Below are 13713 nucleotides of genomic sequence, written 5' to 3'. Positions count from 1 at the left end.
AGCCCCCCCAGGGCCCCAAAAAATCGCGTACAGGTGTAAATCTGAAACGGATGACCCACTAGCGAGGAACACCAACTGATAAGAAAAAAAAATAAACAAGACCAGAATACTCTAGAGAGAAAGCTATTATCAACACGAAACGATATACTGATTTTTAAAGGTCATTTTTTAAACATGACACCCCCATTCAAGATAACTAGGGGGGGGGGGGCGGCGGTGAGAGATTTCCTGAAAGGTTCAAACTCACAACGGTCCATTATTCCGGAGGTGATTTTGGATGAGAAGGGTTCGACTAGAATCTGGAGGATTGACTGCTATTTGAGTTGACCATTTTCGTCTAGCGAATTTCTCCACGTTTTTAAATCGAATCCTAGTCGAGGACTAAGAGCTGAAACCGGCTCTTTCGGACCAAGATATTTGTAAGTTGATTAATTTGTTTCAATTTACCTTAAACTAATCCGTAAGTGGAAAAAATGGTTTAGATACAAATATATTAGATAATTCTGGTAGTACGTAAATTTACGTGCTATTTCCAGGAAAATTTAAACAAATAATTCCAGAGTATAGTGATAAAAATACTTATTTATATACTATACTCTGGAATTATTTGTTTAAATTTCCCTGAAAATAGCACGTAAATTTACGTACTACCAGAAGTATATATTTGTTACGAGACAAGTATTTTTATCACCATGCTCCTGGAAACATGTAAGGTCGCTTGATGACTGTAGATGGTGCCTTGGGTATTAGCCTAGCTAATTATTGTTATTATTATTATTTAAATGGCGTAGAAGGACACTTCCCTAGACAGATGTATACTATACGCTTTTGGTGCTACAATTTGAAATTTAAATTTTGCTACATAGTTGCTAATGTATTCGGTGTTAAGTTCCAATATTGGAGAGAGTAGTTTAAGCCCGCCATAGAAAAACGCGTACGGGGAACGTGTGGTCGCGTAGACGTAGCTTTACTGTGAACAGACTATTTACCCTATACGTCTATAATGCTAGCTTAATTAGTCTATTAAGTCAATATAAAAACGGTATTGATATGAAATGTATTTAAAATCACATTAATTAGGTCACGATGAGTGGTTAGAAATTAAATATCGCTTGTATAGTTAAATTTACCTGCTCATAAAATATGTCTACACCTGATTATCAATTTTCTAAAATCATTCATTGATTTCCGACAATTTATCGGTGATTTTCAGCGATTATCTAAAGCGATTCACCGTGATTACCTAAGATTTTTATAGGCCTCATTACTAAAATACCTACCCCTCGTTTTGTGATAAGTCTGCCATACCTAAACGAAGTCTACACATAGCGTTTTTAACCTCTTTATTTTACTGACTATATCTTTTGATTTGATTACGATTATAACAACCTCAAAAAATATTTAATAAAAAATTTTAATTAAGAAGTTCAATGTCGAATAATAGTAGTCGGAAATATCCCCAAATTGTTTCTTGAACTACCGGAATTTCCCGTAAAACTTCAGTTTCGCGAGAACTTGTAGAAACGCGGCATTTGTAATTTCACTAGAATATTTGTCTATCTGGAGTACGACTATGAACTTAGTTCACCAGACACTAAAGCGAAGGGTAAGGATATAGAAAATCTCGTCCAATTCGCTGTCGAGTAACTCTAGAGAGTAATTCGCGATGGGAAATAGATAACCGATTCCCCCGGCCACTTTTGTGGACGTTTCCATAGTTTTTCAAATCCAGAAATACGTATTCTACGAAGAGCCCATTGTTAAACTTTGAACCTATCTTTCTTAAATATAAGATCGAAAGCCCCCCCCCCCCCTACCCTTCCCTCGCATTGTTTTATTTATAGATTTACAAATATAAATTTGTGAAACTGTTCTTAATAACAGAACGAGCAGTATGTGTTCGGGATAGTGTAAAGTTTCTCAAAGGTATATTTTACGAGTACTTCATTGCGTTCAATATTTTCGACTAAGTGGTAAGTTTCCCTAAATTTAAAGAGCCTTAAAACTTTAAAATTAACAATTTAATTATTTATTTTTAAACCGTTTTAAGTCTCTTTTAATTTACTTTTTTCACAATGTGCTTCTCTTTACTTCCAAGTTTCCCTAACATTTTTTTCTAACTTTAATTTAATAAATAAATTTACGGTTTTCTAAGATGTTAGTGTAGTTTTTTAATTTAAATATTAAAAAGCCCTTTTATGAGGGTGCAGGACCATCGAGCCTGGTAACAACAAATTAGATTAAGGGGAAACCCTTTGATTAGTAATGTTATCTGCTACCAGATGGTGCAAGGGCTCCCTCGGCATCGCGCTGTATTGTTAGAATAACGCTCAAATATATGTCCAAAACCTGCGAAAAGTAAAAACCTGAACACTTAATCAATTCAAATTTCGAACGCAAAATATTAAAATTAAAAAACGTTGTAGCGTGTATAAAAGTGTTGAACCTAAATATTAAAACGTTTAATAGCCATGGTGTAATTTTAAAAGCGATAAGGCTAAATTGTTTCTTCAAACACCTATATTAAAATACTTATAAAAATAATTAAGGATCTAAATTGGAATTGTGCTTTGAACAGATTTTATTAATGAATACCAATTTATCTAAATAAAACGAACACTATCCATTTATCTTGCGTTAAAATTTTTATTTAAAATTTGGTCTGATACTGAGTAATTTTTCTCACTTCTCTAAATTAGTTATCAATCATTGTTTGTGGAGTTTTTCCGTGTATTTATCTTGAGAAAATAATCTAAGCCGTATTCAAAATGAACTTAATTCAAACGCTGTTTTTTTGTTTCAATTCTTATTTTATAGTCAGTTAGTACCTTAGTTTGCTCATATTGGCGCTGCTGTTTTAAAGCGATAAAGTTAACCCTAATTATGAAGTGGAATAACAAACCTTCCAATTACAGTAATGATGAAATTTTGAAGATAGATACCAAAAAAAAATCGAAAGTTAAAAAATTAAAAAACTGATTTTATTCAAAAAATATTTAAAGCCATTTTTAGGACTTAATGAAAAGTGAAAATTTATTTACAAATCAAGGTACCTACGGTTTTAAATCGTTAGAGTTAAAAAATTATAAAGTGGGATAACAAAACTTCCAATTAATGACCAAATTTTTGTAACGAATACACAAATTTCCGAAAAGTTAAAAAGATTTAATTATTTTACCTAAATTATTTGACATTTTTACGACTTTATGAGAAGTAATATTAAAACTAAACCGGTATCTTAATACTCACCTAAATCATAGAAAAGCCAGTAAAAATAACAAAAAATCGTAAAAATTGCAGGGATTAAGGTTTATGAGGTGAATCTACAATAAAAAATGGTCATAAAATAGAGATAATTTGTCTAGGTTAAAAAAAGGTTAGAAATTATGGTACGTCAATGGTGACGCTATTTAGTAATTCACACGGGCACGTGGTATCTTGGAGCAACAAGGTGGTGGCTGCGCTAATAAAGGCGGTGAATTAAGAAAAAGTATGACAGTAGAAGGCGTACGCTTAACGTAAACCTCAGCTTCGCCAATACTTTGAAGTTAAGCGGACGAAAATCCGCGATAATGGAATGATAAGGTGTGTTGATGGAAAATGCCTTACGCGGAGTCACCCTTAAGATTTAAAAGGGGAAATAACATCAAACTAGGCGAGATAGTTATCAGTGATAAGAGGCAGTCTACGCGGTTTTGTACGTTTAGGAACGTGGACAGTTTGTTTCTAAAAGAACTTGAAAAAACCAGCGCGTCGACGGAGGGCAAAATAAGTTTTCTCTTTGGGCAGATCAGACACTAACGAATTTAATTTTAAACCGTGTTTGAAATATATCTACTTATGAGTCACAAATAGTTGATCACGTAACCTTAGATAAAAGAATGTTGTAGATTTATCGCGACGTTTTGTTAGAGTAGATAAGCCGCCAAAAGTCACCACCGCAGCGCTGGCGTTGCTGTTGAGTGTACCATCCTTTATTTGGTAGTCTAAGGACAGAATTAAACGAGATCACCGAGGTCAGTTAGTTCTTGTGGAACCCTAGGTGCCATTTATACGAAATTTTAGTTTTGCTACTAGGTGCTTTCTCAAAGTATCGTTAGCATACTAAGTAGATAAACATCGCCTTAAAACAGCCACCGTTACATTACTATACGTCGCATATAACTTGATAATCGTAAATAACGGAATTTATTATTCATATTCTTACCTATTTTCGTTCAACCAAAAAGATGTATTAAAATTTTAGAAACTAAATTTCACGTTAAGCCTTGGCACTGAAAGCTAAGTAAAGTTTCAAAACGTTCCTTTTTCAATAAAATTTGAGCGGCGGCCCGTGACCAACGTCAAAATAACTAAGCCCCTCCCAACCTAGCGACTGAGACTAGACTAAATAATGGTTAAAGAAAAGTCCAGGTTGGGTAAAACTTGGGTCTATTTGAAAGATCATGTTTAAATAAACTCAAAAATATCAGTCGTAAAATTGTATCTTTTTTTAATGACGAGAAATTAATTTTTAAACGAGCCAAATTTACCCACCAAGCGATCTGCCATTTTGTTTCGCGGTGACGTTTTAGGACTTTAAATCACGCGCTGTTCGCGCCATAACAGCGCTCTGTTCCCTGCGCGCGCTTGCTCCACGTGCGGTCTGCGGAGGGAAGGCGAAAGAAAATGGCAGCTCGCTTGGCGGGTAAATTTTGCTCGTTTAAAAATTATTATTATTATTATTACCCAACCTGGACTTTTCCTTTAAAATAAATACGTTTTTGGTCCTACCTTTTAATACGGTATTTTAGTGAAACATTTGTTATGTACTTTATTTTGTAAACGTAGTAGATAGTAATAGTTTCTTCCATTTGTTCTTAACCGTTCCCAAAAACTGCAAGACTGCAAAATCTGATTTTTACCGGTTCTGTTATTTACACAGCAACTAAAAAATTATCTCAGATTAAGAACGTTTAATTTATAAGGGCTATAAAAAATCTTAAGTATACAGAGATGTTAACAATAATGTAATATAAGGGGAAGATACGACAGTACAGAATAAGAAAGCTTTTGAAGGGCCAACATTTGCTTACCATTTTTCGAACATAAAGGGATAAAAATATTGTTTTCCGCGTGAACTAAAATTTTAAACGGAAAATTTACAAAAAAAAACTAAAAAAACTTTACTACATTATTCCGTAAGTTTGTATTTAATTATAATATTCTACCACTTTGTATTTAATTATAATATTCTACCACTTTGTATTTATTTATAATATTCTACCACTTTGTATTTAATTATAATATTCTACCACTTTGTATTTAATTATAATATTCTACCACTTTGTATTTAATTATAATATTCTGCCACTTTGTATTTAATTATAATATTCTACCACTTTGTATTTAATTATAATATTCTACCACTTTGTATTTAATTATAATATTCTACCACTTTGTATTTAATTATAATATTCTACCACTTTGTATTTAATTATAATATTCTACCACTTTGTATTTAATTATAATATTCTACCACTTTGTATTTAATTATAATATTCTACCACTTTGTATTTAATTAGAATATTCTACCACTTTGTATTTAATTAGAATATTCTACCACTTTGTATTTAATTAGAATATTCTACTTTGTATTTAATTAGAATATTCTACTTTGTATTTAATTAGAATATTCTACTTTGTATTTAATTAGAATATTCTACTTTGTATTTAATTAGAATATTCTACTTTGTATTTAATTAGAATATTCTACTTTGTATTTAATTAGAATATTCTACTTTGTATTTAATTAGAATATTCTACTTTGTATTTAATTAGAATATTCTACTTTGTATTTAATTAGAATATTCTACTTGGTATTTAATTAGAATATTCTACTTGGTATTTAATTAGAATAGTCCACTAGTTTGTATTTAATTAGAATAGTCCACTAGTTTGTATTTAATTAGAATAGTCCACTAGTTTGTATTTAATTAGAATAGTCCACTAGTTTGTATTTAATTAGAATAGTCTACTAGTTTGCGTTTAGTTTTATTAGTTATTTTAATTTTTAATTAATAATATACATCCAGGGTGGCCTGTACGTGAGCAGTCGCTATACAGCAGACACCTTTTACGCTCGGGCTTCCGTTAAAATCCAACGTTAAGATAATTATATCAAAAGTCTACTGTTGGAATCTCTGGCTGAAATTTTGACTTGGATGTAATTATCTTAACGTGAAGAATTTCACTGTAAATTGCAATGGACTGTGCACATATAGAGCACCCTGAATGTATATTGGTTTTACTGATATCGGCAGATTTCCGAGAAAAGCCAAGAGTTTCAACTAAGAACTGATGAGCCCAATAGGGCGAAACCGGTCCACTGTTGGAATCTCTGGCTGAAATGTTGAATTTTTACTACTAATTTAATTTGGGAAAAGTTATTCAAACCCTTAGAGTAAACTCAAATTTGTACTATCTATAATTAAGATCAGATGTATTTAGGATTTCTTACTGCTCATGTTAATATCAATTTCGAAATCTTCGGATTTAGAAAAATTCCCTAACTACAATAAAAAAGTTTGTTTTACTAAACAGGAACTAACAAGTACAAGTGGACTATACTGGTCAGTAAATTTCGTGAACAAAAAAAGTGAACTATGACTGCAAGGACGAAGGACGAGGAGGCGATGGGTGGTTTACCACGGATCCTGGTCAACCGAGAAGCGTTGACCCAACGGACATTTGACAAAGTACACGAAGCTCGCAAACCGGTAAAGAAGGCTTTGAGCAACAGGGCTGAGACGTCAGTCAGGTCCTGCTTTACCGGACGCCGTTGCGTAAGCATGGTCAAGAATCGTTTCCCCATCCTTGATTGGCTGAAGAATTACGACGTCAAGAGTGACCTCCTGGCTGATTTGATTTGCGGAATCACCATTGCTATTTTTCAAGTGCCCCAAGGTATGGGCTACGCTATGCTGGCTCAAGTACCACCGGTTTATGGCCTGTACACTTCGTTCTTCCCGGTTTTAATCTACGCACTAATGGGGACATCAAAGCAAGCTTCGGTTGGTGAGTGAACTACCCCTTTTTATTACTGTTGCATTTTGGACAGGGCCGGATTAAGACTTTTAAATTTAGAAAATGCGGTGTATCCATAGATGTATTGGCGTTTTTTTTCATTTTACTGCTCGAGATTCGCTCAGAATCAATGTTTGAAGTTATTAATCTCTCTGCGATTGATAGAGAAATTGAACATAATTTCAAGATTGTTTCGGGGAATACGTAAAAATCTTGCTGTGAGAGACATCTCGATTCGTTGATCTATCCAAATCAAAAAAATGATCAGAGCACGCAAATGGAACATGAAACGTTGATCGGGTGATCTCCAGCGCGGGAGAGCAGGCAAATGTAACGCCTTAATTCAAAATATGAACAATAATTCACCATTAGCGAGGTTGAAAACCAATGTTTGTACTTTTGAAAAGTTTCCTCTTGCTCCGTAATCGCGAAGTCTCTTGATGCCATAAGCCTGAATCCTGTCTAAAAATATAGAAATAATCCACATCTCAATTTCTTCTTTCTCAATCTTGAAACAAATTTCGATTTGGGACGTTTTGGGTTGTTTCATTAAAGGGATTAGAATCTATATCTGCTAACAAGCGATACCACTTGGGTCTTAACGTAACTAGCGCCCTAGGTTCTGTTAAAAGCTTGGTGGCAGCTAAGAGAAACAAACACAAGGAGAACGCAGCTAGCCTTTAAACACGCTAACGAACGGTTGTGTACGAATTTCATTGGACGAGCGTCACGAGCCTTTACGCTGAACGTTTTACGGACGGGGGGGAAAGACAATTTCCGAATTTTCCCCTTCTAACGGCAGCAGGCGCTAAAGCGTCTAGCCAATGAAAAATGTACACAAAATCCACGACTTTTGACTGGTTGCGTTCTCCTTGTGTGGGGTGTTGTGTTTGTTGCTCCTAGGTGGCAGAAACTTTAAATTCCTTGATTCACCAATAACCAACATGATGCATATTAAAATTAATTGTTGTGAATCTCGAATTATTCGTAAAGATTTTATAGTTCCAAAACAAAGAAAATAATCTGAATTATTTCGCTATATTGTTTAGTTTCCACTAGCTCGAGCAACGTACAAACCTTTTTACTTGCGTAAGCAAAAATACATAATTTAGTGGAATTTAAGCTGAAGACAGTAACGCCAAACTATTCATACCATAAAATTCATTTTGATCTTGTGTAAACTAGGTTTCTATGGATGCTCTATTAATTACGATAAAATTATTTCGCAGGCGCATTCTCTTTGACCTCTCTGATGACGGGCGCTATCGTGATAAAATGGGCAGATTTCAACAAAGGACTTGACGAAACGCGTACCAACTCCTCGGTGCCGGGAAATCACAGCGTCGTATTCGCACCCGATGGTGGAACGCTGTCCATCGGAGGAGGACACGTCCGAAGCGACGACCAAGAATTCTTGGACTTGTCCCCCATCGAAGTGGCCATAGTCGTCGCTCTACTCTGCGGTATCTATCAGGTACATAGTGTCTTTTGCCTAGTTCGTCGATGGTTCGGGTTGTAATTTGTCTTTCGTAACAGGCTGCCTTCGGACTTCTTCGACTCGGCTACTTGGCCGTGTACTTAAGCGAACATTTGGTCAGCGGCTTCACCACCGGAGCGGCCATCCACGTCGCCACCAGTCAGGTTCAAAACATCTTCGGAATACCCAACTTCCCCGCCCATCACGGAGCCATGAACCAAATTTACGTGAGTAATTGCCCTACTGAAAAGCGTGGGACTCTTCTGGATTGAACCCAATTTTATTGCCATGTCCTACAGACTTACATCGACCTGTTCAAACACATATCAGAGACTCATCTGGTCACCTTCGCCATCTCGGCCACGTGCATGATTATCCTCTGTATCTTCAAGTTCGGGGTCAATCCGTGGGTTTCCAAGTACAGTCGCGTTCCGGTTCCGATTGAACTGTTGCTAGTCATAGCGGGCACCGTGGCATCCCACTTCCTGTTCCTGCATCCAGACCACGGGGTGGAAATTGTGGGTTACATTCAAACTGGATTTCCAACCCCCACAGCGCCTGCTTTCTGGTCCATGGGCAAGCTAGCGGTCGAGAGTTTGGCCGTGGCCATCGTCGGGTTTTCGTCCACGGTGTCCCTGGGCAAGATTTTCGCTCAACGTTACGGTTACGAAATCGACGCCAACCAGGAACTATTTGCTCTGGGAAGTTGCAATCTTTTCGGGAGTTTCTTCTCCTGCATTCCTTCAGCGGCATCCATCTCCAGGTCCAGCGTCCAGGATGGAACGGGCGGTCGAACCCAGTTGGTCAGTTTGATAAACTGCGCCGGACTTCTCGTGGTTTTGTTGTCGTTGGGGTCGCTACTGGAACCCTTACCAAATTCGATTTTAGCGTCGATTATCGTGATCTCTTTGAAGGGTATGATATTCCAAGTAAAGGACTTCGTGAAGTACTGGAAAGTTTCCAAAGTTGATGGGGTAGGTTGCCGCGAAAAATTAATAAATATTAATTTCGAAATGATAGTTAAAATATTTGTTTAAATCAAACAGTTGATCTGGATGGTAACATTCCTATCAGTGCTGTTAATAGACGTGGATATTGGACTGCTAGTCGGCGTTATTTTCTCGTTGATTACTTTGGTCTTCAGGTCTCAAAGGCCCAAGGTATTCCTCCTGGGAAAAGTGACCGATACGGATGTCTATGTCCCTGCTGATCGGTATGCGAGAGCCAAACAACATCCCGGTATCAAGATTTTCCGCTTCGGTGGGCCATTGCATTTCGGCAACGTGGAGTATTTTTCGAATGCGTTAGAGAAAGTCACGGGAATTTCAACGAGGTAAACTTAGATAGGAGAAATTGCTCAATATCCTTTACCATTAGACTATATATGTATACACTTTTAATGCCTACGGAAGAATATGGTGGCCCTGACTATTTTAATTGAAACGTGGTTTATGTAGCACACGGCGTGCTAAGTTAGGCTAGTCGACGTTAAACCTTGTCTGTGCTCTTTACAAAAGAGGTAAATGTGATTTTACGCGGAATAGGCGGTTAAATAAAACTTCACCCAAGGAAATCGCCAAGAAGTAATATTTCAGAGAGCCAGGACTGAAATAATGGAATCTTTGCACCTGTCATGTTTTTGATAAGCTGTAATACATTAAAAAAGCTACCCGGTTAAAAATAAACACTAATTGTATACCGCACCGGTGAAAAAGGTTCTATTAATATAATAAACACTATTTACAGTTAGGAGTAAGAAACACAAGGAGAACGCTGCTATCCTTTAAACACGCTAACGCAGGGTTGTGTACAAATTTCATTGGACGAACCTTTACGCTGAACGCTCTACAGGCGGGAGGAAGACAATTTCCCGAATTTTCCCCTTCCGACAGCAGCAGGCGCTAAGGCGTCTAACCAATGCAAAATGTACGACTTTTGACGGGTTGCGTTCTCCTTGTGTGGGGTGCTGTGTTTGTTGCTCCTAGATAAACAGTGACTTGCAGGTTCTGGCTCTCGGAAATATTACTTCTTGGTGATTTCCTTGAAGATGTTTTATTGAAGCGTCCAATATATAAGTTTCCCGAAGAACAGGACGTAGTTCGTAGCACGCAGTGGCGTAGCTGATGGTCCGCAGGGCCCGCGGTGCGGGGGGCCTCGAGCTTCGGGGGGGGGGGGGGGCGCTAACCATTAAAAAATTAAAAGGGGGGCGCATAGAAATTTTGGCGGAGGGGGGGAGGCTTTGAGTTCTCAGCTACGCCACTGGTAGCACGGTGCAAATGGATCCGTTGACATTGCAAGCGCATATACGCAGTTTCCTGCCTTTACCATGTAGTTGACAAATTTGTTTTCAAGTTTGGCTGGTGGAAAAAAGAAAAGTCAATCAACTTTAAGCTCAAACACGGTTGAGGAGTCTGTCTCGGATAGCAAAGCTGTTTTAGACATGGACATGGCTGTAGTTGATTTTCCGGATCACAGCGAATCGTCAACCACGAAGCCGGAAACCAACTCATCAGCGAGTAGCAACAGTCTTTCCAGTTGGAATTCCGACGATGGAATGATTCGTCACGTCATTTTGGATTGCTCGTCGTTCAGCTTCGTGGACAATTCCGGAGTCACCATTCTCAAACAAGTCTTTCAAATGCTCACGAAGGCCAACGTGCGTTGCTCCTTGGCAGCCTGTCCTTGTAAGTATGCTTTTGTTTTCTTAATTAATGTTAGCGCCCTATCACCCTTTAGCTGTAGATGGCGCCACGGTCAAAGAAATTATAATTTGAAAATTAACCTTAACAGAAGTTAACACTCTCCGCCATAGATGGCACTATATTAAGATTTTAAACTATCCAATCAGGGAAGAGAATTTTGTATTTTAAATCTCGACAAAACCGTTCTCCACTAAAAACTGAACTTTCAACCAATCGTTGAAAATGAAAATTATGACATGCTGCTATCAGAGTGCCATCTACTAACAAATAACGCCATCACCACGTTACCTCGGATGAATATTACCCCTTTAAAGACGTCTTTGCCCCTTAAAAATTGTAAATCGATCTATTCCAACGTTGCAATAAAACTGAAAAGTCAAGACTGATTTTAAGAAAGTAACTGCGTTAGCTTCTGATAAACTTAAAAAATATAGCTAAATATTGTCTAGTTGTGGACTTAAAAGGCAAAAATTTATATATATATATATTTTGGCAACCCTGTTAACAGATTTAGTACCCTATAATTGAGATTTTCGTAATTTTTGAAGAGTTTAAGTGTAATTTATTGGTAATATAGTCTCGTAACGCAAACTACCCAATAATTAAGAGTAAAAATGTTGCAGACCTTAAAAGATATTTTTTTTTACAGTATCAGTATTTAAAACATTAGAAAAAGGTGGCTTTTTCATTGTGGTCCCGTACGAGTATGTTTTCCCCACGATACAGGATGCCATCATTTGCGCCCAAAACTCCGAATCAAGCCCTACTATTCCAAAAGAACGTTATTAGTTCAAATAGACACCCATCAATGGAACCTCAAGAATCGGGGTACAGCTACATGGGTACAATAAGAAGTACATAACATATACATAACGATAAAAGTATCCATCAAAAAAAATGTTATGTATTACTGTCTAATGTAAAATGCACAAATTACACTCCTTATGGTAGGATGTAAAATTTAGACACGTACCACACCCCAGATATGATATAAAATGCAAATTATACTCATAATTGAAGTTGTTTCAACAGGAAAATAAGTTTTTAAAATCTTCTTACTAGTTAGCTGGAGCCTTTGAATGCCATCTTGTTTCAAGGTATTAACATTAGCGGTATTGAGAGGATACTTATCTGTTAAGATATATTTTGTGTACTTCTGGTAAATATTTCCATATATAACAACTTTTCATTTCAGATTTTAACTAAGAGATAATCACTCGATTTTATTGAAAATATAATTTTCAATATTTTAGACATTCATCTTCCATCTTTATTATTATTTGTATTTGTTATTCCTTTTTTCCCCAAAATGTAAAATGTATCTATTAGTGACTTGTTAGTGCTTTTGCGAACTGTCAAATCATGTCTTCATAAATCATTGTATATTAAGAGCGCTTTTTAATCAATAAACTATCAAAATAATTTGCAATGTTTTTGATACTCATTGAATTTCTAAAATTCTAATACATTACCATGCTTTTCCCATTATTTTAATTCCCAATGAACTGTATTCCTATTTCCTCCAAGGGGCGGAATTCGGAAGCTAATAAATAGAATTTGGGGAAGCCCATGAAATTTTAACCGGGTTTCCATGCAATAGAGTTGCAATGGTTTCACAGAAGTGAACATCAGTGGCGTAGTCGAAATAGGCGCTTAAATTAAACGTCTTCCCAGAAATTGCCAAGAAGTAAATTAATTTCCGACAGCCAGGACTCATAAGTTACTATTTATATAGTGCTTGTTGAAATATTAGAAAGCTGGAAACTTTTCTCGAACATATAACATCGGTTTTTTGCTAAGCCTTAACATGCCAAAAAAAGTTACGTGGTTAAAATGTAACACTTGTTGCATACCGTACTGCAAAAGTAATACTTTTAGTTCTAAAGCAATTAGTTTTCATCTTTTTCCGAAAGATAATTTTATACGAAATGAATTAACTCTGCCTCCATGAGAAGCCTTAAAATTGCCCGGTAATAAAAATATATTCCGTATAATTTTAATTATTTATACCATAAGAGGATGATAATAATAATATCTTCTTATACTTAGTTTTAGTAACAATATTTTATTTTGCCTTCAAATATATTATCGAAAATTAACGTTAGTATGTTCCTTATGCACGTGAGCCGACGCAATTCTTATCTGACGCAAAATTCTCATGAGGGCAAAAACGCGTCTCCAATTGGCTTAAGTATGACATTTTGGCTAGCCATTCTAACCGTTTAACCGACCGACCGGAAATAGCTACTTCCCAGATGAATTTGGAGAGGGGAGTAAAAACCGAGTATCTTTTATTGAAGCGTCCATTCCCATTGCTGGATAGTAAGTTCTTGGAGTAGAGAAGTTGAACTCCAAGGTAAGTTTTCCACGAATTCCCACAACCTTATTAAGCCCCGCCCACGAAAACTCAACGGAAAACATGCCATATTTTTTAAAATATTTGGAAAATGAACTTCATAAAATTAAATT

At 36.3% G+C, this 13713-nt stretch overlaps 1 protein-coding gene across 1 annotated transcript; it reads left to right on the top strand.

Annotated features, from left to right (window-relative positions):
* Nucleotides 1-247: 247 nt before the first annotated feature.
* LOC149966344 (prestin-like) lies at nucleotides 248-12660 on the top strand. The gene is made up of 9 exons (XM_090153059.1): nucleotides 248-419; nucleotides 6583-7056; nucleotides 8295-8539; nucleotides 8602-8769; nucleotides 8842-9516; nucleotides 9589-9875; nucleotides 10895-11226; nucleotides 11894-12072; nucleotides 12440-12660. Exons 2-8 carry the CDS (start codon nucleotides 6645-6647, stop codon nucleotides 12031-12033), a joined length of 2259 nt encoding a protein of 752 aa, XP_090009185.1. The 5' UTR covers nucleotides 248-419; nucleotides 6583-6644; the 3' UTR covers nucleotides 12034-12072; nucleotides 12440-12660.
* Nucleotides 12661-13713: the final 1053 nt, after the last annotated feature.

This window comes from Leiobunum rupestre, chromosome 1, assembly GCF_980474605.1.
Source record: "Leiobunum rupestre chromosome 1, qqLeiRupe1.1.hap1, whole genome shotgun sequence".
NCBI classification, from domain to species: Eukaryota; Metazoa; Arthropoda; class Arachnida; order Opiliones; family Sclerosomatidae; genus Leiobunum; species Leiobunum rupestre.
The sequence above is the reverse complement of the archived record's forward strand: the minus strand, read 5'-3'. Positions and strand labels throughout refer to the sequence as shown.